Source organism: Monodon monoceros, unplaced genomic scaffold (assembly GCF_005190385.1).
Source record: "Monodon monoceros isolate NGI ecotype Baffin Bay Population unplaced genomic scaffold, NGI_Narwhal_1 Super_Scaffold_21, whole genome shotgun sequence".
Taxonomy (NCBI): Eukaryota; Metazoa; Chordata; class Mammalia; order Artiodactyla; family Monodontidae; genus Monodon; species Monodon monoceros.
Genome location: NW_021703778.1, coordinates 93,077,755 through 93,102,524, shown reverse-complemented (window position 1 = coordinate 93,102,524; position 24,770 = coordinate 93,077,755). Strand labels below are relative to the sequence as shown.

At 42.4% G+C, this 24,770-nt stretch overlaps 1 protein-coding gene across 3 annotated transcripts in view; it reads right to left on the bottom strand.

The window, feature by feature from the left end:
- Positions 1–24,770, bottom strand: part of RASGRP1 (RAS guanyl releasing protein 1) — an 86,643-nt gene that overhangs the window by 21,897 nt on the left and 39,976 nt on the right. For all 3 annotated transcript variants that reach the window (XM_029237240.1, XM_029237241.1, XM_029237239.1), the window contains exons 4-8: positions 9,043–9,105; positions 7,969–8,100; positions 5,899–6,052; positions 2,245–2,418; positions 1,128–1,244 (exon numbers count right to left, since the gene is read on the bottom strand). In XM_029237240.1, coding sequence (XP_029093073.1) covers positions 1,128–1,244; positions 2,245–2,418; positions 5,899–6,052; positions 7,969–8,100; positions 9,043–9,105 — 640 coding nt within the window. The remainder of the gene's footprint in view (positions 1–1,127; positions 1,245–2,244; positions 2,419–5,898; positions 6,053–7,968; positions 8,101–9,042; positions 9,106–24,770) is intronic.

The window sequence follows — 24,770 nt, the reverse complement described above, 5'->3', positions numbered from 1 at the left end:
AGCTTTAATTCTGGACTTAGGAATTCACTATGCAGACCACCCTGAAGGTCAAGCAGCTACAGACAGGAAGCACTGCTATGGGGGGACCCCAAGCTGCAAAGCAGCAAGCTACATCTTGTAAACGAAATGACACGAAGGCACTTTAAATTCTGTGATTCTCTCCCTCTGAGACACAGGCAGTCTTCAGTTGTTCTGCCTGCTCCCAGCCAGCACTATGAGGGAATTATAAGGTGACCAGACCACTGGGAGGTGGGGGTGGAGCGGTGTCCCCAGACCCCAGCATTGTCAGACCAAGGATGATTAATAAGAGGCTTTCTGAAAGGAGGCTGAACACCTGGGAAAACGGACGTGGCAACGAGTCTCATAACATCTCTCCCTAAGAAGAGAGCTCGCGAGGGGACTGGGGTTTGAGTTTAGTAAGGGAGGCCAAATGAGATGAAATACCCAGAGCAGCTGTTATCAAACCCATACCATAAGTAGCTGCATTTATACCTGTACTATATCATAGTGGTTTACACGTGTGATAACATCCGTAGGTATAAAGGATTAAAGTCCTTTCTATAAAATCTAATTAATAACGTAGGAAAGTACATAGGACACTTAAGAAAAATGTTCCTCAATAAAATACCACCTATTAAAAAATGGTACCTGAAAAGCTCATTTCCAACTATCTGGAAAAATTCAGCTCTCCATAATGTCACTCTCCAAGGGTTCCAGCTAGCTAGGTTTCTAACGTGTCACTAAATAACCTCACTTGACATGCAGACTGAACTATGGTCACTGAACCACTCTTCCTTGCTAGAGCAAGTGAGTTCTCACTAAAGATGGTGACTCCGGACACTCAGTGGCATACGAACATGGGAAACACACACACATTGTTTCAAATCACCAGCGGGAACGGGTGCAGTAACACTGCGGCCAGACTGAGTCACAGTCACCCTCAAATCTGTGACATCCCCATTCCTGTCCTGTGGGTTTTCTTAGGGGTTGCTTCCTTGGTATTTTGCCTGGTTGAAAAGGGATGCTTTGGTTCGGAAATGCTCTCTGGGCTGCCCCTCAAGGAGGAAACGCTGACGCTAGTCCTAGGAATGCTGCTAAGGGGCCGGGGAGGAGACAGGAGCACTGACCTTATTGATTTCATGCGGGACATGTGAACTTGTCTCCTTGAGCCTGGAGATTGAGCTGTGACAGAGCCCTCCTATCACAGCCATCAACGTATTGAAGTTCTGTAGTTGGTGGAGCTTCTGTGACACAGAAAACAGAGTCACTGTACATGTCAGTTACATGGGACCTTAGATGCTGCCTCTCATCTCTGTGTTATGAGTTTTCCTAATTCTGGCCAAAGGCTAGCAATCAGGTATTGCAATTTTCTGTCCATTTCTTTCCTAAGGCTTAATTCCAGACCAGGAGGTCCCAAATCTAGCAAAGCGTCATGTCTTCCTCCTTTAGTTTCAGCTGGTCTGTGGACCACCCTCTACAGCAGTGGCTTCTAACACCCAAAGTACTTGTTTAACACAAAGATTTCTGGACTCAAGTACAGATGTTCTGATTCCCCGGATCTGGGGTTGAGCTTAGGGATCTGTGCTTTAGTTAACATCAGAGCAGGTGGTCCATGTACCACACTTTAAGAAACACTGGTCTAGAACATCTAGAGATGAAAAAATATATCGTTCAGCATAATCCTTTATATCCTTCACCCCAAAGTAACCAGACTTTTATTTCTGAGGGCAACGCCAATGCCTATATAGCACAGTAACTGGGACAGAGATGCTAGAATCTCTGTGAAATTTCAAATATGTGTTCACAGTATCTGCTTTTCTCTTATCAGATGCCTAAACTCTGCCCCTCAAACACTAAGCCCAGCCATTCAACACAACATGGGCTCACAGACCTAAATCAGGCTGGTCCAGCTCCACTAAAACCTGAAATTGCCCTTTCCTTTGCCATGTGGGCCACATTTGGTAAAACAATATAGGCTGGTAAGCATCTTCTGAAAAATGTTAAAGATCTAAACAGATCTAACCATATCCTGACCTTGAAGATGGCCTGTAGGGCCCTCTCCATACTGCCCTTGTGTGGGATGTAGAAGAGTCACCGTATCTAGATCTGGGGACAGGTAAAAGTGCACAAACCCCACCAGGAGGTTCATGATGAGAAAGCAGCTCTAATGGATAGACTAGGCTGGGGGAAGAGGGGATAATTTACCTCTTAGCCCAGGCACTAAGTCTTAATCCAGTCACTCACCTGAGCCACCTGGATGAACTTGATGAAGACTTCAGCTCGGAGCTGGGGGGTGGGGCGGCTGAGAACCATCAGTTGTACCCACTGGGAGATGCCGTTACACAGGGCAATGGACCGCTCCATGGTAGGGTTCTCCTTCACGCAGCTATTCACGAGGTAATTCTGATAATCGGAGAACTGGGGAAAAAGAAACTCATCAGGACTGCCGCTCCAGTATTCTGGGAGACCCGAGGGGCATATTACCTCTGCTGAGTTGATGGCTAGAATCTGCTAAGGGACAGAGGAGCTCTTGGCTTTCCTCTCCTGCAGACAAGGATGGTAGGAAGGACATCTTTCTTATTCTACCCACAGCATGGTCCCCCTACATCAAACGTCATTAGGCCTAAATGGATGTGTACACATACAAGTTAACCCCAATATTATGTTGAGTAGATAGGGATAGTGCCCCTTTTCAATTCTAAAGAATACAGTATACAAGAAAAATCTCAGTACTAGTTCCAGCTATGTTCCTGAACGTAAGGGGAAAAAAAAAAGATCATCTCACAAAATCTACTGTGTCACACACTCTTTTTCTCTCTCTCCTAGCTGTTTTCTTAACTTAAAAATGGGATAGGGCTTCCCTGGTGGCGCAGTGGTTGAGAGTCCGCCTGCCAATGCAGGGGACACGGGTTCGTGCCCCGGTCCGGGAAGATCCCACACGCTGCGGAGCCGCTGGGCCCGCGAGCCATGGCCACTGAGCCTGCGCATCCGGAGCCTGTGCTCCGCAAAGGGAGAGGCCACAACAGTGAGAGACCCGCGTACCGCAAAAACAAAAACAAAAAAAACCGGGATAACATCTGTCCTATTTAGGACACGGAATTGTTAATAAGATCAAACATGATAACCTGTGAAAGCACTTTAACTTTTCAAAGTACTACATAAGTGTGAGGTGGTGCTAACAGGATATTATTAACCTCATGATCAAACAGACCTGTTTGGATTTCCCTCTATTCGCCAACTCGAGCAGGGGTGAAGTGAGTGGGGTACGTGACACTGGTTAGCTATTATTTGGGGACCAAAGCTTCCCATTCACCTGGGCAATGGCATTCACTATGGCTGACGCTGAAACAAACAGCAGATGTGAAGCTGGAAATGTCCCAGAAGATCAGTGTATAAGTCATGACTGCAGCTACTGTGTCCCTGTCACAAACAATCCTTCTGCTCAAATAGTATAACAGAGAGAGGAGAGTTTGCTCTGCTCCAGTGCTCCCATGGGAGTTTTCAGTGCTGTTCCCCAGCTATTTCCAGCTCTCCATTTCTCAACTCTGCCCTTTGAGATCAGGTGTGACCACATGACAGTTTAGCCAGGAGAATGTCAGTGGAAGTGACGTGATGACTTTTTTTTTTTTTTTTTTGCAGAAACAAGGGAACTTTTAATAATGATGTTTATATTAGTAATAGGCACATTCCAGAAATAAAGAAAAATCCTCTTGCTGGGATTGTATTGGAACGAATGCTTTTCAGGGAAATTCTTTTAGGAAGTTGAGCACACTGTCATTTCATACCCTAAAGATCTTTAGATATTTAGGAGTTGCTGATAGACGTGATGACTTTTGAGATAGAAGAGCCAGTGAATGATTGGCTATGTTGCCTTTCCAGGCTGCAGAGATCGTGGAGATCTATGTCAAGATGAAGCCTCCCACACCCAGGCTCTGAGCACCTGTGGTCAGCAGAGGCCCCTGTGTAGCAGGAGTGAAAAATAAACTTTTGCTTTGTTAGGCCACTGAGATTGGGTGGGAAGGGTTGAGGGGGTTGTTATCAGTGTACATACCTTAGTCCTGCCTGACTAGTAATACACTGATGAGAAGATCTCATAACATGAATAAAATGAATGCAAATTAACTGAGCCCCATTTTTCTGTGCTGTTTGCTGATGGGTGGAAAAATATGAGTAGACCAAACCTACTCCTTAAGAGAGACATATACAGCACAAATCTTACCGGTTCTAAGAAAAAGTTCCCCGATTCATTCCAGTGAATACATTTATATACCCCTCCCATTCGAAATGTAACATATTGAATCCACTTGTTTTTTAAAAGAGTTATCTCAGTATAATTCTTCCCCCCTCCAAAGTATTATAATAATAAGCAGAAAATATCAAATGTCACTCAATTCATAGCAGAGATAAATTTCCCTCCCACCCTACGTGGGGAAAACTGTTTAGAACTGTGTAGGTAAAACAAAAAGATCCCCCCAAAAGTCTTCTACGAGGTGACCGTGACATTCAAAAGAAATGAAGGTTCAGGCTGATGTCTTCATTTGCAGCTAGAACCCTGCACCGACACTGGGGGGAGCACTGGCGCAGAGGCCTTGTTCTGCACTGACTTCCCTTCCACCTCCACCGATCTGAGCCCTGGCAGGGAGCAGAGAGCCCACAGGCCTGACAGAGCAGTCCTACCAATTGGGCCCCAGTACAGCTCAGATTTCCAGTGTGATAAATGGCTCTTTTCAGTGTCCTTCCCCCGTGACAGGAGAGGCACTGCCAAATGGAAACCCCCCAGGGGGAGTGTTCCAACTGGGGCCTGTGGTTCTGTCTGAGGGGAACCAGTGAGGAGACTGGAGGTCCCCATGCAGATGAATGCTTGGAGACGTATTTCCAAATTGGGCTGGAGGGGGTGGGGAGGTTCCTGGCTGATTGGCAAAATAGCTGTGTGAAAACAGGGAGGCTGTCAACATTATGGGAGAAAAGCTATAATAACCCCTGTAACCTGGTTTGCAGCTCTCCTTCCAAACACAAGCAGCCTCAATTAATTGGTGCTGAGTGACCGAGAGAGGCTTGTGATCCTGGTCTCAGCTCTGACTCTAATAAACTGTGTGACCTGGTCCAAGCCACCCCTGGGCCTCCATCACCTCAGCAGGGAACAGGTACATCTAAGAAACGCATCCAGCAACTAGGTAGTCTCTACTTTTAGAGCAAAGCTCAAAACTGTATCTTTCCATAGCGGTGGGGGCTGAATGGAGTCATTTCTCAGGAAATCATATCGGCCAGTGAGGCTCTGTTGGCAAGTTCTCTTGTATGGAGCTGGTGTTCTTTGGTATCACATATGGAGTTTCAGTGAGCAAGGTTTGTGTCAGCACAGTTTCTCTCTAGAATCAGGGGAGACTGCTGGGCCATGTCAGCACCACCTCAAGGGTTTAGGTAAATTCTGGGCTAGACCAGTAGCATCTGATTTATTTTGAGATTTCCCACAGCCATCCAAAGCCTATTCTAGAATGAATTCAAGTCCTCTTACAGGACTTAGCCTCATTTTTTTGGAGGAAAATTTAAAAAAACCATTCTGGAAGCCTAATGATTATCAGGAATAAAATGTGTGTGTGTGTATGCGCATGCATGCTGTGTGTACACTCATGTGTGCAGGGTACCATGTGTGCCCACAGTATTGCCACTTGAGCGAGTGGTGGGCTGAGGGAGGTGGGCTTGGAGGATGGGAGCGTGCAGCAAAGCAGGAGCAACAAATAAGGCAGCGTGTCCTGATTTTCCCAACGACACAGAGTGATGGCAAAGCCTACCAGCGCTGAGGGGGCCTCTAGGGTTAGGAGGTGGATGGCCTGTTGAATTCCTCTGCTTATTTTCAGAGATATCCCAGGGAAGCTTTTCTCCGGCCCCTCGGGTACATACAGATATCCTCCGGAAGGACTTGAACTCCAGGTAGGTAAGGTGCTCGGAGAGCTCTTCTGGTTCCAGATGGTCAAAGAGCAGGGAGACTTTTCGTTTCTTGCTGGTGTTCGATTTTATCCTTTGAGTCAGTTTCCTGGACCAGTCACGGGCATTTCTTTTGTGGGTAAAAATGAAAGGGAGAAGACAGGGAAAAAGAATAAATCAAAATTGCTTTTTAATGCAAATAAATCCATTAACACTTCCCACAAGACTATGCAAAGCACCGTTACCTAACTTTCCTTGGTCAAAGCAATGCATTAACAGTTTCCCCACATCAGTTTTTCCTATGGTGGCGACTAGGAAGCTTTGATGGTTTTCCTTGAGCCTTCTGAACGTGCCACGGGAACTGGGTAAAATGCATTTGTCTTAAGTCTGTGGGAAGGACAGAGTCTTGGGCATTGTTCACAGTGTCCTGGCTCCTCTGTGTAGCCCTGGCAGGTCTGCTCTCTCCATGCCTTCTGTGTGTTTCCTCATCTCATGAGGGTGATGGGGACTCTATGTGGTTGGAAATCTCAAGGTAGTGGGGCAGTTTTCATGCCAGAAAAGCACAGAGAACCACAGAGAGGAGATGCCATGCTGGGTAATCATGTGTAGGAACAGGTGGTCATTCTGGGCAGACTTGTGGCATTTTCCTCAAATGTCCCCAGCCACTGAAATGACCAAGGAAGTCTAGCTAACCCTAGAGTTAGCCCCCCACACATTTTCTTGTAATCAATCCGCATGTTTCTTATTCAGTTTCAATTTCCTACACTAAGGAAGCAAAGAGAAAGGTAGCAGGTTGCAGATCTGTGTTTCCCAAACCTGTATTCCTGAGAACCTTGTCTCTTGACAAAAGGGTTCTGTGGTCAAATGAGTTTGGGAAATGCTACAAATTCAGCCAAAGAGCATATTACACACTCTGAGATGCATTGCAAAAAGGAAGTTCGACTCTCTCTTTCTCAAGTATATCTGGTAGGGCAATATCCCACTGACTAATTCCTAAAGAATATACCGTGGAAAATATCGGTAGAGGAAAGTCAGCTAGGGGTGTATTGGGATAAGGAAATCAGGGTTTGAGAACTGCCCTGGGCCCTGTGTGCTGCATTTAAAAAATGAAGACACTGTTACTGCAAAACCTTCTTTTACCTCTCAAGTTATTATAATTCTAAGCAAAGAAGTACAGAGAGTCCAACCCGCTATGTAGATTTAATTGGGACTCTGACATGTGATTTGGAAATCATTTCCACACGGCCACGGCACAGGGCACTGAGGGCTCTCACAGTCCAGATTCTGCTCTGCCATTAACTCAGCTAGCTGTGTGACCCCAGACAAGCAAGCCTCGCTGAGCCTGTTTCCCAGGACGTTGGATAAAATCATCTTGCAAATATGTTTCAGTCCTAGAATTCTATGTCCTAGGGATCTGTATTATTCCAAAACAAAGGGGCCACATTGTGAAAACCTTAGCATGTGATGAGTGTACTCTCCTCTCCCCAGATTAGGACAGGCATTCATTTTTCCAGAGTGGGGCCATCTCATAAATAAGAAATCCAAGGAATAATATGCAGGATTCCTGAGATCCTTTCCATCTCTGCATAGGTCTAAGTGTCTCTTGCAGAACTTCTTGGCCTACCGAATATGTTATAAACCCTTTGCTCGATCCATTTTCCAGCAGTCCCTTCCCCGTTTATAAGCGCAGGGGCCCTCCAGGCGTTAGCTGCTGAAGAGGCACCAATTTAGTCACCACACTTTCAGTGTATTGGGATTTATATAAATTTTAGTCAATATCTGGCTTCCTGATTTCTTTTTCACTGAGACTTCTTTTTTCCTGCTCTTGGATATTAGTCACGTACACCGTTATCACCAGGGGGCTTCTCTGCTTTCCTGCTACATGTCAAGCTTTTCTCTTTCATGAGGCCATCTGAACCTGCCTGAGGGCTTCTTGGGGTGGGTAGAGCAGACGTCACAGCGGGACGCAGAGCCTTGCTGAGCGGCCTGGGTTGTATTACAGGAGGGAGGTGGTTTCGAAAGAGGCGTCAAAACCACGACACTCACATTTGAGTTGTGTCAATCAGGCGGCAGTGCAGCTCCTCGCCGTTAGCTTTCACCAGTTCCTGAAACTCTTCCATAGTGCTTGCCAGGCTGGCATCTATTTTAAACATGATCCAGAATTCTGTTATCCAATACCTACATGGTGGGATTTAAAAAACACAAGCCAAACCTGAAGCCAAGGACTCACACTGTGGTGGGTTCTTCCCGCAAAAAGGATTCAGAAAGAGACAGGGGCTGGTTTGTTCTATATTCCTGGGAATATAGAATCTATATTCTCTACACAGAATATAAGGAACTGGAGTAGGGGTGGGGGGAAGAGAAGAAAACCACCCACTGACAATCCTCTGTGCCCCACATATTAAATGCTATGCTATGATAAGATGACTCATAATGAAGGAAGCCACTGCAAAGATTTAGGCACAACCATGTGTATCAGAGACAATGATAAATAAGACAATGGCAGACAAACCAAACGTCCAAAGACTGGACAATGCATCTGTAAATTACACTTTATTATACCTCAGGATATTACATGGCCATTAAAAATAATGTTTACAAAAAGTTTTTAATGACTAGAGAAGATTCCTATGATTTAAAATTAAGTGAAAACTATAGGATACAAAATTTTGTATGTATTTTGATCTCTACTATGTTAAATAAACCTACTTGGAAAGAGACAAGGGAAATATACCAAAATAGGTAGTTGGATATAAGTGATTATTACTATAGTTATATTCTTCTCTATATTTTCAAAGTGCTCTAATATGAGCTACATTACTTTTATACTTGGGAATAAAAACAAACAAAATAACCTTTCCCTTATGTCACTTGATACCAAAATGCTGTAAGGTTGACAAAAACATTGGTATAAAATATTAAGCTCAGGCACATCAGAAAAAACCGACTATGCTCTTTGAGGAATTTCCAGTACTAACAATTGCCCTTTCTGGTCTGTCCAGAGGTGTTGTATAGATGGTCAGGAAGGGAAAGGCAGGGAGGACAAGGAAAGAGCTAGAGTCTCTGGCTCTTTCATTTCACCCCACTCCACAAAGTCCCAAATGCATGCAGAAATGTTACCTTACAAAGTAGCAGATCTTCAGGCAAAGCCCTGGTGAATTCTTTGCCAAGGCATCCTTATAGGTATGGCTGTGGTTAAGGGAAATGGAAGCCTCTGTTATAGAAACCAAACAACCTTTCATCTTTGCAAGTATTGCTAAAACTACCCTCCCTCCAGCCCCACAAATAGTTTCTTTTAATGTTTCTTCTCTCCCTGGCCATAGGATAAAACCAACTCAATGTGTGCAGCTGTATGCTTATGAAGGGCAAAGATGGTGACTTTAGCCCATGCTGAAGTCGCTTATGGAAGAAGGCCACAGCATCTCCTCTGCAGAAGTAGGAAGTCAACAGCACAGCAATGTCCCTGCACAGGTGACCTGTAAGAAGTAAAGAAGGGGCAAGTGACCTCTGCCCATGCCCAAGACTAGGAGTCTGCTGGAGACAAGCTAAAAAGAAGAGCTTGTTCTTATCTTTTCAGCAACTGATAAAAAATCTGTGCATTGAATTAGAAGAAAGGGAAGGAATAAATATTCAGATATATTGTAATGATAATCAAGGCAATAATAGGAAAATGATAATACATGCCTAGAAAATGTCAGTAGATTGATCTTACAGGTTGTAATAGCAAGTCAGAAAAAGCCATGTGAATGATCCAAATACAACTGGAGAGCACATTAAGGATCAATACCATTCGGAATATTCCACGAGAATGATGCCATTCTAAGAACAAGAAAGAACAGCAAAGTTCCACCAAGTTCACGCATCTCTAGAGATACATGGAAAGAATAAGTGTTTACTGTAAAGATCATAGAAATGCAAAATCCAATCCAGTGATGAACCTGGGTGGTCCTACCCTCTTCCATCAACATACTGAGGAATCAGGCTATGTGGGCTGTGTGCCCCGCAAGACACTGCCCTCTTTCTCCTCTAAAAACCATGTCAAATTAACCACAATCCAGGGCTCCGTGAATTTCAGCAGGGCCCCTGAGAGGAATCCACTGAGCAGCCAGCAGATGTCTCAATTAACTGGGGCTGTGCAGTCTTCTTTCAGTGGCTATGCATATTTTAACCCTTGGAAAACTCAGACTTAAATATAGCAAAGTAAAAAACAGGCCAAATCATATTACTGATTTTTTTATTAGGAAGGGATCTCTGCCTTTTGAAATCTTATATACCTGTAATGTTTAAGAGCATATTAGAACGAGAGTCTTGAAACTTCAATCTGGAATATACAATTAAGGGATTTACACTTGTGATTTTAAATTCAAATCTTATTAAGTTTATGCATAGCTTTGGAACATCTAAGGTAATGTTAGCTTTACTGTTTATAATTTTAATTTACTGAAGTTATAAAAACTATTTCGAATTCAGAAAAGCCTCTGAAGTATTTAAAAAATCTAAGATTTAAAATTACAAGTACATACCTGTCAATAATTACTTTAAATGTAAATGGACTAAATGCTTCAGTCAAAAGACATGGAGTGGCTGAATGGATACAAAACCAAGATCCATATGTATGCTGCCTACAAGAGATGCACTTCAGATCTAAATAGACTCTTCAAGAAAAAAAATGGGAGGGCCCAAATCAATAAAATCAGAAATAAAAAAGTTACAATCAATACCACAGAAATATAAAAGAACGTAAGAGACTACTACAACCAGTTACATGCCAATAAAATGGACAACCTAGAAGAAAGGTACAAATTCCTAGACGTGTACAATCTTCCAAGACTGAGCCGGGAAGAAATAGAAAATATGAGCAGACCAATTACCAATAATGAAATTGAATCAGTAATTTAAAAAACCAAAACAAAAACAAACTCGCAGCAAACAAAAGTCCAGGATCAGATGGCTTCACAGGTGAATTCTACCAAACATTTAGAAAAGAGTAAACACCTATCAAACTATTCCAAAAAACTGCAGAAGGACCACTTCCTAACTCATTCTACAAGGCCAGCATCACCCTGATACTAAAACCAGTCAAAGATATCACAAAAAAAGAAAATTACAGGCTAATATCAGTGATAAAAATATGATGAACATAGATTCAAAAATTCTCAACAAAATATTAGCAAACCAAATACAACAATATATTAAAAGAATTATACACCATGATTAAGTGGAATTTATCCAATGAATGCAAGGATAGTTCAATATCCACAAATCAGTCAGTGGGATATACCTCATTGACAAATTGAAGAATATATAAATAAAGAATAAAAATCATATGATCATCTCAATAGATACAGAAAAGGATTTGAGAAAATTCAACAATTTATGATTAAAAAAAACTTTCCATGAAGATGTATAGAGGGAACATACCTCAACATAGTAAATGCCATATATTATAAGCCCACAGCTAACATCATACTCAATGGTGAAAACTGAAAGAATTTCTTCTACGATCAGGAACAAGACAAGGATGCCCACTCTCACCACTTTTATTCCTAGCCAGAGCAATCAGACAAGAAAAAGAAATGAATCCAAATTGGAAAGGAAGAAGTAAAACTGTTACTGTTTGAAGATGACATGATACTATACATAGAAAATCCTAAATATACCACCAAAATACTACCAGAGTTCATCAAAATTCAGTAAAGTTGCAGGGTACAAAATTAATATATAAAAATCTGTTGCATTTCTATATACTAACAAGGAACTATCAGAAAGAGAAATTAAGAAAATAATCCCATTTAAATCACATCGAAAAGGATAGAATATCCAGGAATAAATCCAACTATGTAAGTAAAAGACCCACAGTCAGAAAACTTTTAAGACACTGATGAAAAAAATTGAAGATGACAGAACAGATGGAAGGATATACCATATTCATGGATTAGAAGAATATTGTTAAAATGACCATACTACCCAAGGCAACCTACCGAATCAATGCAATTCTATCAAAACACCAATGGCACTTTTCACAGAACTAAAACAAATAATTCTAAAATTCTATGGAAACAAAAGTCCCCAAATAGCAAAACAATCTTGAGAAAGAAGAACAGAGCTGGAGGTATCACACTCCCGGACTTCAGACTATACTACAAAGCTACAGTCATCAAAACTGTATGGTACCGGCACAAAAACAAACAAGTAGATCAATGGAACAAAATAAAGAGCCCAGAAATTAACCCACACACTTGTGGTTAACTAATCTAAAACAAAGGAGGCAAGAACATACAATGGAGAAAAGACAGTCTCTTAAATAAATGGTATTGTGGAAATTGGACAGTTACATGCAAAAGAATCAAACTGGACTATTCTGGACACTATGCAAACTGGACACTGTGCACAAAAATGAATTCAAAACTGATTACAAACTGAAATGTAAGACCTGAGCTGCCTGGAAGCAGAGAGGCAGCATATCCAAAGGGCTGCCTCCATAGTGTGGAGTTCAGGAGTTTGGAGAGCCCTTTGGGGGTCCCAGTTTTACCTAAGAGATGTCAACTTGAGAGTGTGCTGAACTTCACCTTATGCTCCCATATCACGTGTAGTCATCAAAGTGTTTTCTCTGCGGTTTGGCAGACATTCTCAGAGGGGAATAAGGAAGATGGTGGAAGAGTAAGAGGCAGAGATCACCTTCCTCCCCACAGATACACCAGAAATATATCTACACGTGGAACAACTCCTACAGAAAACCTACTGAACGCTGGCAGAAGACACCAGACCTCCCAAAAGGCAAGAAACTCCAGACATACCTGGGTAGGGCAAAAGAAAAAAGAATAAACAGAGACAAAAGAATAGGGATGGGACCTGCACCTCTGGAAGGGAGCTGTGAAGGAGGAAAGGTTTCCACACACTAGGAAGCCCCTTTGCAGGCGGAGACTGCAGGTGGCAGACGGGAAAAGCTTCAGAGCCGCGGAGGAGAGCACAGCAACAGGGGTGCGGAGGGCAAAGCGGTGACATTCCGTCACAGAGGATCGGTGCCCACCGGCACTCACCAGCCCGAGAGGCTTGGCTGCTCACCCGCCGGGGCGGGCGGCGCTGGGAGTTGAGGCTCGGGCTTCGGTCAGAGCACAGGGAGAGGACTGGGGTTGGCGGCGTGAACACAGCCTGCAGGGGGTTAGTGCACCACGGCTAGCCGAGAGGGAGTCCGGGGAAAAGTATGGACCTGCCGAAGAGGCAAGAGACTTTTTCTTCTCTCTTTGTTTCCTGGTGCGTGAGGAGAGGGGATTAAGAGCTCTGCTTAAAGGAGCTCCAGAGATGGGCGTGAGCCGCAGCTAACAGTGCGGACCCCAGAGACGGGCATGGGATGCTAAGGCTGCTGCTGCCGCCACCAAGAAGCCTGTGTGCGAGCACAGGTCACTATCCACACCTGCCCTCCCGGGAGCCTATGCAGCCCGTCACTGCCAGGGTCCCGGGATCCAGGGACAACTTCCCTGGGAGAACACGTGGCATGCCTCAGGGTGGTGCAATGTCCTGCCAGCCTCTGCCACCGCAGGCTCTTCCCGCATCCATACCCCTCCCTCCCCCTGGCCTGAGTGAGCCAGAGCCCCTGAAGCAGCTGCTCCTTTAACCCTGTCCTGTCTGAGCGAAAAACAGACGCCCTCCAGTGACCTACATGCAGAGGCAGGGCCAAATCCAAAGCTGAGCCACGGGAGCTGTGCAAACAAAGAAGAGAAAGGGAAATCTCTCCCAGCAGCCTCAGAAGCAGCGGATTAAAGCTCCACAATCAACTCGATGTACCCTGCATCTGTGGAATACATGAATAGACAACGAATCATCCCAAATTGAGGAGGTGGACTTTAAGAGCAAGGTTTATGATTTTTTTTCCCCTTTTCCTCTTTGTGAGTGTGTATGTGTATGCTTCTGTGAGAGATTTTGTCTGTATAGCTTTGCTTTCACCATTTGTCCTAGGGTTCTATCAGTCCGTTTTTTTTCTTTTTTTAAAAAAATTTCTTAATTATTTTTTATTTTAATTATTTTATTTTATTTTATCCCCTTCCTCCCTTCCTTCCTCCCTCCCTCTCTATTTTTCTTTCTTCCTTCCTTCCTTCCTTCCTCTTCCTTTCTTTCTACTTTTTCTCCCTTTTATTCTGAGCCGTGTGGATGAAAGGCTCTTGGTGCTGCAGCCAGGAGTCAGTGCTGTGCCTCTGAGGTGGGAGAGCCAACTTCAGGACACTGGTCCACAAGAGACCTCCCAGCTCCACATAATATCAAATGGTGAAATTCTCCCAGAGATCTCCATCTCAACACCAGCACCCAGCTTCACTCAACGACCAGCGAGCTACAGTGCTGGACACCCTATGCCAAACAACTAGCAACACAGGAATACAACCCCACCCATTAGCAGAAAGGCTGCCTAAAATCATAATAAGTCCACAGACACCCCAAAACACACCACCAGACGTGGACCTGCCCACCAGAAAGACAAGATCCAGCCTCATCCACCAGAACACAGGCACTAGTCCCCTCGACCAGGAAGCCTACACAACCCACTGAACCAACTTTAGCCACTGGGGACAGACACCAAAAACAACGGGAACTACAAACCTGCAGCCTGCAAAAAGGAGACCCCAAACACAGTAAGATAAGCAAAATGAGAAGACAGAAAAGCACACAGCAGATGAAAGAGCAAGATAAAAACCCACCAGACCTAAAAAATGAAGAGGAAATAGGCAGTCTACCTGAAAAAGAATTCAGAATAATGACAGTAAAGATGATCCAAGATCTTGGAAATAGAATAGAGAAAATGCAAGAAACATTTAACAAGGACCTAGAAGAAATAAAGACAAAAGAAGCAACAATGAACAACACAATAAATGAAATTAAAAATACTCTAGAGATGGGATCAATAGCAGAATAACTGAGGCAGAAGAACGGATAAGTGACCTGGAAGATAAAATAGTGGAAATAACTACTGCAGAGCAGAATAAAGGAAAAAGAATGAAAAGAACTGTGGACAGTCTCAGAGACCTCCGGGACAACATTAAACACACCAACATTTGAATTATAGGGGTTCCAGAAGAAGAAGAGAAAAAGAAAGGGACTGAGAAAATATTTGAAGAGATTATAGTTGAAATCTTCCCTAACATGGGAAAGGAAATAGTTAATCAAGTCCAGGAAGCACAGAGAGTCCCATACAGGATAAATCCAAGGACAAACACACCAAGACACATATTAATCAAACTATCAAAAATTAAATACAAAGAAAACATATTAAAAGCAGCAAGGGAAAAACAACAAATAACACACAAGGGAATCCCCATAAGGTTAACAGTGGATCTTTCAGCAGAAACTCTGCAAGCCAGTAGGGACTGGCAGGACATATTTAAAGTGATGAAGGAGAAAAATCTACAACCAAGATTACTCTGCCCAGCAAGGATCTCATTCAGATTTGATGGAGAAATTAAAACCTTTACAGACAAGCAAAAGCTGAGTGTTCAGCACAACCAAACCAGCTTTACAACAAATGCTAAAGGAACTTCTCTACGCAAGAAACACAAGAGAAGGAAAAGACCTACAATAACAAACCAAAAACAATTACGAAAATGGGAATAGGAACATATCTATCGATAATTACCTTAAATGTAAATGGATTAAATGCTCCCACCAAAAGACACAGACTGGCTGAATGGATACAAAAACAAGACCCATAAATATGCTGTCTACAAGAGACCCACTTCAGACCTAGAGACACATACAGATTGAAAAGTGAGGGGATGGAAAAAGATATTCCATGCAAATGGAAACCAAAAGAAAGCTGGAGTAGCAATTCTCGTATCAGAGAAAATAGACTTTAAGATAAAGACTATAAGAAGAGACAAAGAAGGACACTACATAATGATCAAGGGATCGACCCAAGAAGAAGATATAACAATTGAAAATATTTATGCACCCAACATAGGATCACCTCAATACATAAGGCAAATACTAACAGCCATAAAAGGGGAAATAGACAGTAACATATTCATAGTAGGGGACTTTAATGCCCCACTTTCACCAATGGACAGATCATCCAAAATGAAAATTAATAAGGAAACACAAGTTTTAAATGATACATTAAACAAGATGGACTTAATTGATATTTATAGGACATTCCATCCAAAAACAACAGAATACAAATTTCTCTAAAGTGCTCATGGAACATTCTCCAGGATAGATCATATCTTGGGTCACAAATCAAGCCTTGGTAAATTTAAGAAAATTGAAAGTGTATCTTTTCCGGCCACAATGCTATAAGACTAGATATCAATTACAGGAAAAGATCTGTAAAAAAATACAAACACATGGAGGCTAAACAATACACTACTTAATAACGAAGTGATCACTGAAGAAATCAAAGAGGAAATAAAAAAATACCTAGAAACAAATGACAATGGAGACATGATGACTCAAGACCTATGGGATGCAGCAAAAGCAGTTCTAAGAGGGAAGTTTATAGCAATACAATCCTACCTTAAGAAACAGGAAACATCTCGAATAAACAACCTAACCTTGCACCTAAAGCAATCAGAGAAAGAAGAACAAAAAAAACTCCGAAGTTAGCAGAAGGAAAGAAATAAAGATCAGATCAGAAATAAATGAAAAAGAAATGAAGGAAACGATAGCAAAGATCAATAAAACTAAAAGCTGGTTCTTTGAGAAGATAAACTTGATAAACCAGTAGCCAGACTCATCAAGAAAAAAAGGGAGAAGACTCAAATCAATAGAATTAGAAATGAAAAAGGAGAAGTAACAACTGACACTGCAGAAATACAAAAGATCATGAGAGATTACTACAAGCAACTCTATGCCAATAAAATGGACAACCTGGAAGAAACGGACAAATTCTTAGAAATGCCCAACTGCCAAGACTGAATCAGGAAGAAATAGAAAATATGAACAGACCAATCACAAGCACTGAAATTGAAACTGTGATTAAAAATCTTCCAACAAAAAGCCCAGGACCAGATGGCTTCACAGGCAAATTCTATCAAACATTTACAGAAGAGCTAACACCTATGCTTCTCAAACTCTTCCAAAATATAGCAGATGAAGGAACACTCCCAAACTCATTCTACGAGGCCACCATCACCCTGATACCAAAACCAGACAAGGATGTCACAAAGAAAGAAAACTACAGGACAATATCACTGATGAACACAGATGCAAAAATCCTCAACAAAATACTAGCAAACAGAATCCAACAGCACATTAAAAGGATCATCCACCATGATCAAGTGGGGTTTATTCCAGGAATGCAAGGATTCTTCAATATACGCAAATCAATCAATGTGATACACCATATTAACAAATTGAAGGAGAAAAACCATATGATCATCTCAATAGATAACAGAGAAAGCTTTCGACAAAATTCAACACCGATTTATGATAAAAACCCTGCAGAAAGTAGGCATAGAGGGAACTTTCCTCAACATAATAAAGGCCATATATGACAAACCCACAGCCAACATCGTCCTCAATGGTGAAAAACTGAAAGCATTTCCACTAAGATCAGGAACAAGACAAGGTTGCCCACTCTCACCACTCTTATTCAACACAGTTTTGGAAGTTTTAGCCACAGCAATTAGAGAAGAAAAGGAAATAAAAGGAATCCAAATCGGAAAAGAAGCTGTCACTGTTTGCAGATGACGTTACTATACATAGAGAATCCTAAAGATGCTACCAGAAAACTATCAGAGATAATCAATGGATTTGATAAAGTAACAGGATACAAAATTAATGCACAGAAATCTCTGGCATTCCTATACACTAATGATGAAATATCTGAAAGTGAAATCAAGAAAACACTCCCATTTACCATTGCAAGAAAAATAATAAAATATCTAGGAATAAACCTACCTAAGGAGACAAAAGACCTGTATGCAGAAAATTATAAGACACTGATGAAAGAAATTAAAGATGATACAAGTAGATGGAGAGATATACCATGTTCTTGAACTGGAAGAATCAACATTGTGAAAATAACTCTACTACCCAAAGCAATCTACAGATTCAATGCAATTCCTATCAAACTACCACTGGCATTTTTCACAGAACTAGAACAAAAAATTTCACAATTTGTATGGAAACACAAAAGACCCCGAACAGCCAAAGCAATCTTGAGAACGAAAAACAGAGCTGGAGGAATCAGGCTCCCTGACTTCAGACTATACTACAAAGCTACAGTAATCAAGACAGTATGGTACTGGTACAAAAACAGAAATATAGATCAATGGAAAAGGACAGAAAGCCCAGAGATAAACCCACGCACATATGGTCACCTTATCTTTGAAAAAGGAGGCAGGAATGTACAGTGGAGAAAGGACAGCCTCTTCAATAAGTGGTGCTGGGAAAACTGGACAGGTACATGTAAAAGTATGAGATTAGATCACTCCCTAACACCATACACAAAAATAAGCTCCAAATGGATTAAAGACCTAAATGTAAGGCCAGACACTATCAAACTCTTAGAGGAAAACATAGGCAGAACACTCTATGACGTAAATCACAGCAAGATCCTTTTTGACCCACCTCCTAGAGAAATGGAAATAAAAACAAAAATAAACAAATGGGACCTAATGAAACTTCAAAGCTTTTGCACAGCAAAGGAAACCATAAACAAGACCAAAAGACAACCCTCAGAATGGGAGAAAATATTTGCAAATGAAGCAACTGACAAAGGATTAATCTCCAAAATTTACAAGCAGCTCATGCAGCTCAATAACAAAAAAACAAACAGCCCAATCCAAAAATGGGCAGAAGACCTAAATAGACATTTCTCCAAAGAAGATATACAGACTGCCAACAAACACATTAAAGAATGCTCAACATCATTAATCATTAGAGAAATGCAAATCAAAACTACAATGAGATATCATCTCACACCAGTTAGAATGGCCATCATCAAAAAATCTAGAAACAATAAGTGCTGGAGAGGGTGTGGAGAAAAGGGAACCCTCTTACACTGTTGGTGGGAATGTAACCTGATACAGCCACTATGGAGAACAGTATGGAGATTCCTTAAAAAAGTAAATACAGAACTACCATATGACCCAGCAATCCCACTACTGGGCATATACCCTGAGAAAACCATAATTCAAAAAGAGTCATGTACCAGAATGTTCACTGCAGCTCTATTTACAATAGCCCGGAGATGGAAACAACCTAAGTGTCCCTCATCGGATGAATAGATAAAGAAGATGTGGCACATATATACAATGCAATATTACTCAGCCATAAAAAGAAACGAAACTGAGCTATTTGTAATGAGGTGGATGGACCTAGAGTCTGTCATACAGAGTGAAGTAAGTCAGAAACAGAAAGACAAATACCATATACTAACACATATATACGGAATTTATGGAAAAAAAATGTCATGAAGGACCTAGGGGTAAGACAGGAATAAAGACACAGACCTACTAGAGAATGGACTTGAGGATATGGGGAGGGGGAAGGGTAAGCTGTGACAAAGCGAGAGAGTGGCATGGACATATATACACTACCAAACGTAAAATAGCTAGTGGGAAGCAGCCGCATAGCACAGGGAGATCAGCTCCGTGCTTTGTGACCACCTAGAGGCATGGGATAGGGAGGGTGGGAGGGAGGGAGACGCAAGAGGGAAGAGATATGGGAACATATGTATATGTATAACTGATTCACTTTATTATAAAGCAGCAACTAACACACCACTGTAAAGCAATTATACTCCAATAAAGATGTAAAAGAAAAAAAAAAGTAAGACCTGAAACCATAAAACTTATAGAAGAAAACATAGGTATATGATCCTAAAAAGAAAACATAGGTATATGATCTTTGACATCAGTCTTCATAACATTGTTTTTGGATATGTCTCCTCAGGCAAGGGAAGCAAAAGCAAAAATAAACAAATGGGACTAGGGCTTCCCTGATAGCACAGTGGTTAAGAATTCTCTTGCCGGTGCAGGGGACACAGATTCGAGCCCTGGGCTGGGAAGACCCCACATGCTGCGGAGCAACTAAGCCTGTGCGCCACAACTACTGAGCCTGCATTCTAGAGCCCACGAGCCACAACTACTGAGCCCGCGTGCCAGAACTACTGAAGTCTGCGCACCTAGAGCCCATGCTCCGCAACAAGAGAAGCCACTGTAATAAGAAGCCTGCACACTGCAACGAAGAGTAGCCCCTGCTCGCTGCAACTAGAGAAAGCCCGGGCACAGCAACGAAGACCCAACACAGCCAAAAATAAATAAATAAATATATTAAAAAAAACCCAGATGGGACTATATCAAACTAAAGCTTTCGCACAGTGAAGGAAAAGAAACCACCAACAAAATGAAAAGGCCACCTACTAAATGGTGAAGATATTTGCAAGTGATATATCCAATAAGGGGTTAATATCCAAAACATACAAAGAACTCATACAACTCAACATCAAAAAACCAACCTGATTAAAAAACCGGCAGAGGATCTGCATATACATTTTCCCCAAGGAAGACAAATGGCCAAAAGCCACATGAGAAGATGCTCAACATTACTAATCATCAGGAAAATGCAAATCAAAACCACAACGAGGTGTCATCTCACACTTGTTAGAATGGCTGTTATCAAAAAGACAACAAATGACAAGTGTTGGTGAAGATGTGGAGAAAACAGAACCCTTGCACACTGTTGCTGGGAACATAAATTGGTGCAGCCACTATGGAAAGCAGTATGGAGGTTCCTCAAAGAATTAAAAATAGAACTACCATATGGTCCAGAATTTCCACTCCTGCGTATTTATCTGAAGAAAACAAAAACATTAATTAGAAGAGGTATATGCAGCCATGTGTTCAATGCATTATTCACAATAGCTAAGACATGGAAGCAACCTAAGTGTCCATCAAGAGACGAAAGTATAAAGAAGATGTGGTACGTACACACACACACAGGAATATTACTCAGCCATTAAAAAGAATGAAATCTTGCCATTTGAGACAACATGGATAGACTCAGAGGGTACATGCTAAGTGAAATAAGTCAGGTAGAGAAAGACAAATACTGTATGATTTTATTTATATGTGGAATGTGAAAAAACAAATGCACAAACATAACAAAACAGAGTTATAGGTACAGAGAACAAACAGGTGTTTGCCAGAGGGGAGGGAAGTAGGGGGAAGAAAGAAATAAGTGAGGAAGATTAAGAGGTACAAACTTCCATTTGCAAAATAAATGAGACATGGGTAAGAAATGCACCGTATGGGGAATACAGTTAATAACTATGTAATATCTTTGTAGGGTGACATATCCGTAACTAGACTTATTGTGGTAACCAGTTTGACATGTATAGACATATCAAATCACTGTTATGTAACAGAAACTAACATAGTGTTGTAGGTCAATTATACTTCAAAAACGGACAAAGAAACAACAAACATAGAAAAATAGATCAGATCTGTGGTTACCAGAGGCAGGGGATGGGAAAAAGGGGGATTGTATGAAGGCAGTCAAAAGATACAAACTTATAAGATGAATAAGTACTAGGGATGTAATGTACAACATGATAAAAATATAATGAACACTGCTCGACGTTATACATGAAAGTTGCTAAGAGGGAAAATTCTAAGTTCTCATCACAAGAAAAGAAATTTAAATTTCTTTAATTTTGTATCTATATGAGATGATAGATGTTCACTAAACTTATCATGAATCACGCTTCACACCTTAAACTTACACAGTATTTTATGTCGGTTATATCTCAATAAAACTGGAAGAAGAAATAAAATTCATAATTATAGTTTAAAACCATTATTCCAATTAACCAAACATTTTTCAAGGTTCCTTAAAAGTGCCTGGTGGGACATTCTAGACTTATAGGAAGAACAGTAAGATTTGCAAGCTAAACTTGAACCCCTAAAGAAAAACTATGGCTGTGGAATTTGTACGTTTCATAAAATGACTTTAACTTAAAAAACCTAAATTTTGATAGATTTACTGTTATAAAATCTGTCCCTGAGAGCACCAAAATCAAACAGAAACACAAAACACACACACACACACACACACACACACACACAACAAGAACAAAGGTAATCAATCCAAAAAATAAGCCCAGGCAACTGGCAAATTTCATGAAGTGAATGGTTCCAATGCTTGCCTTTCTTTGGACATAAAAGGGAGGAGTGAGAATGACATGACTTTACATTTCTTTATGCCACATGGGTAAGAAAATGCATCCCTTCAGTGCAAAGAGATTCAAGCATAAGGCACATTCTAGATAAATACGTCTTAGAGTCTATATTTTTATTATTTGATCTAGTTGTTGAAAGATTTAACTTCTTCCTCATTAATGAGGAAGGCACACACACACACACACAAAAAAAACCCACTTTTCTTTTAAGACAACTGGGTGGACATAAGAATCAACATGGTGCCTTTCATCGTGGAGTTTATCTTCCTTCTGTTTGCTCCCTACCCTTCTCTTCACAAGTCCGTTCCCCAGTGCACAGTGCCAGGTGCCATCCAGGAGGGCAGAGCCTCCCAAGGTCGCAGAGCCCTGGTGCCACAGCGGAGGCAGCCTCGAGCAAGGCAGGCACTGCTTTCTCACGTGAGGAGATGAAGCAAACAGCAGCACACGCAGGCCAGTAATCAGGGGCTCAGGCATCTGCTGACCTGGGGTAATCGCCATTGTTTGCTGCAAGCTTCAGGCTCCACATCCTCATAGGCAGTGCTGTGGCCATGAAGTACCAGGGCAGTTCTGGCTGTACTTCTCAGGCATCTGAACTATTCAAAGCATGTTGTTAAATTTTTTTTCTCTCTCTCTTTTAACAATGGAAAAACAGGAAACAAAAGGAAGCCATCCGAGCTTCTTTAACTGACAGGTAAAAGGAGCCACTCCAGTCTGGTATGTTGAGACGTTCACCGTGGAGGGGAAAGGGTTTCTGAGAGAGCTGAGGATAGAGCAGGAGGGGCACACTGGGCCAGCCTGTGGAGGGCCATTTCCTGGCAACCGAGGATCTGCCATTACCCTCTATTTGCAGAGGCTCTGGAGCACGGCCTGCCTGATTCGCTTCTCAGGAAAGTAACTGCAGAGGTGGATAAACGAGGGAGATGGTGGCTGTGAAGATGAGAAGCCCAGGATGGGACAGAGGCTGGGGAGAGAGACCGTGAGGGCCCAAACGAAGGCAGAGACATGGTAATGGAGAGAAAAGAGTCACTTCTGACGCGGGAACCCTGAGATTGGGTGACGGACTCTGTAGGTGAAAGGCAGGGAGGACTGTGAGTGCTTTGATGTTGCCGCTTTAAGACCATCGGATGGGCAGCAATACCATGAACTGAAACTGAAAATACAGGTATCAAAGCAGAACTCATAGTAGTAGTAGTTGAGGTGGTGAGTTAATGAGTTAAGTTTTAAGCATATTAGATTGCAGTGTCTGCAGGATAAAGTGGTACAAACGTTAAAAAAAAATGGTTTGGGTTAGAGAAATATGGACTTGAAAGACCTCAGAGGAATGGTGGTGGAAATCCTGGTGGGAAATCACCCAGGGGAAGTGCAGTGAGAAGAAACCAGGATGTTATCCCCATCTCGAGGAGGTACGCAAAGGAGAGGCTGGATGGAGAGGTGGAGGAGGGCAGCCCAGGAGGAGGGAGAGCCGGGAAGGTGCAGTTCCCAGGGCCCTGGAGGGAGTCTGGAGAGGCAGGGGGTGTCAACAAGGCCTCTACACGGACATCGCTGTAAACAAGGGTGGAAACAAAAGCCACCAGGCTTGGCAGCTAGGAGGTCACTGGTGACATCAGAGGAAAGTCTGAGTACAGGGGTGGAGCCCACAGTCGGGTTAAGGACTGAGTGGGAGTTGAGCGATGGGAGAGAGTGAGTGCGGACTATTTTAAGAAGTCTGTGCATCACATTTCTAACCCTATCAATGGAATGAAGGGGAGGCAGGGTTGAGAGTTTATTTTTAGGTTGGGGAGACTTGAATGTGTTTTAGGCTGAGAGGCAGGTGCCTCTGAAGAGGCAGGGTTTAGAAGGACAGGAGAGAGGGGAGATAACTGATAGAGAAAGATTCTGTGAGAGTGGGAGGGAGGATGGGGAGGAAGAGAGCTCTGCTGTCACCGTGGGGGCAGGTACCCGGCGGGGCACCAAGACAGGCGCCCCAGGTACAGCTCAGTCCTTAGAGCAACAAAATTTTTTCAGCGAGGAGTATTTAATCACTGACGTTGTTTAGAATTGCTGGTACGTGGAGTTAATAAAAAGTAGACCAACTCTGAGTCTGTTTTATTACGGTTTTAAAATTCTCTGCAGACCAGACATCCAATTATTACCTGCACCTCTCATCACGTGGACCCCTCCCAAGGTTGCACCCTTGGAATGCCACTGAAAACACCTCCTCTGAGACGAGAGGTAAAGGTTTATGAGTCACTTTAGAGAAGAGATTCAGTCTTTACGTTTTTTTCTGTGTGCCATGAGATGAAAAGGGATGGCTGAGGAGAGTGGTAAAGGGTTAGAACAGCTACAAAGCATGACTCAGTGCCAGGGACCTGGGCTTCAAGGTGCTAAACAGTCTCAGCCCACCTACAGCCCACAGTGTCATCAGTCATCAGGGAGAGGGAGAAGGCAGCCGTTTTCTCCACCCAACTCCATTCACACCCCCAAAAGAAGGTTAGAATCCGGCAGGGTTTGCTTGGCACGTAGCCAGTGCCTCTGCCTAAGCAAAAAGGCACCAGCAGACTCTCCAGATGCTCTGGCATCAGAAAGTGCTCTTCAGAACCTGAGGAAGGCTGAAGAATTGGACAGGAAAGCCACAATGCAGTTTATCACTTGAGTCATGCTTGCACCCTTGTCATTTTGCATGGGATAAATATGAATTTTG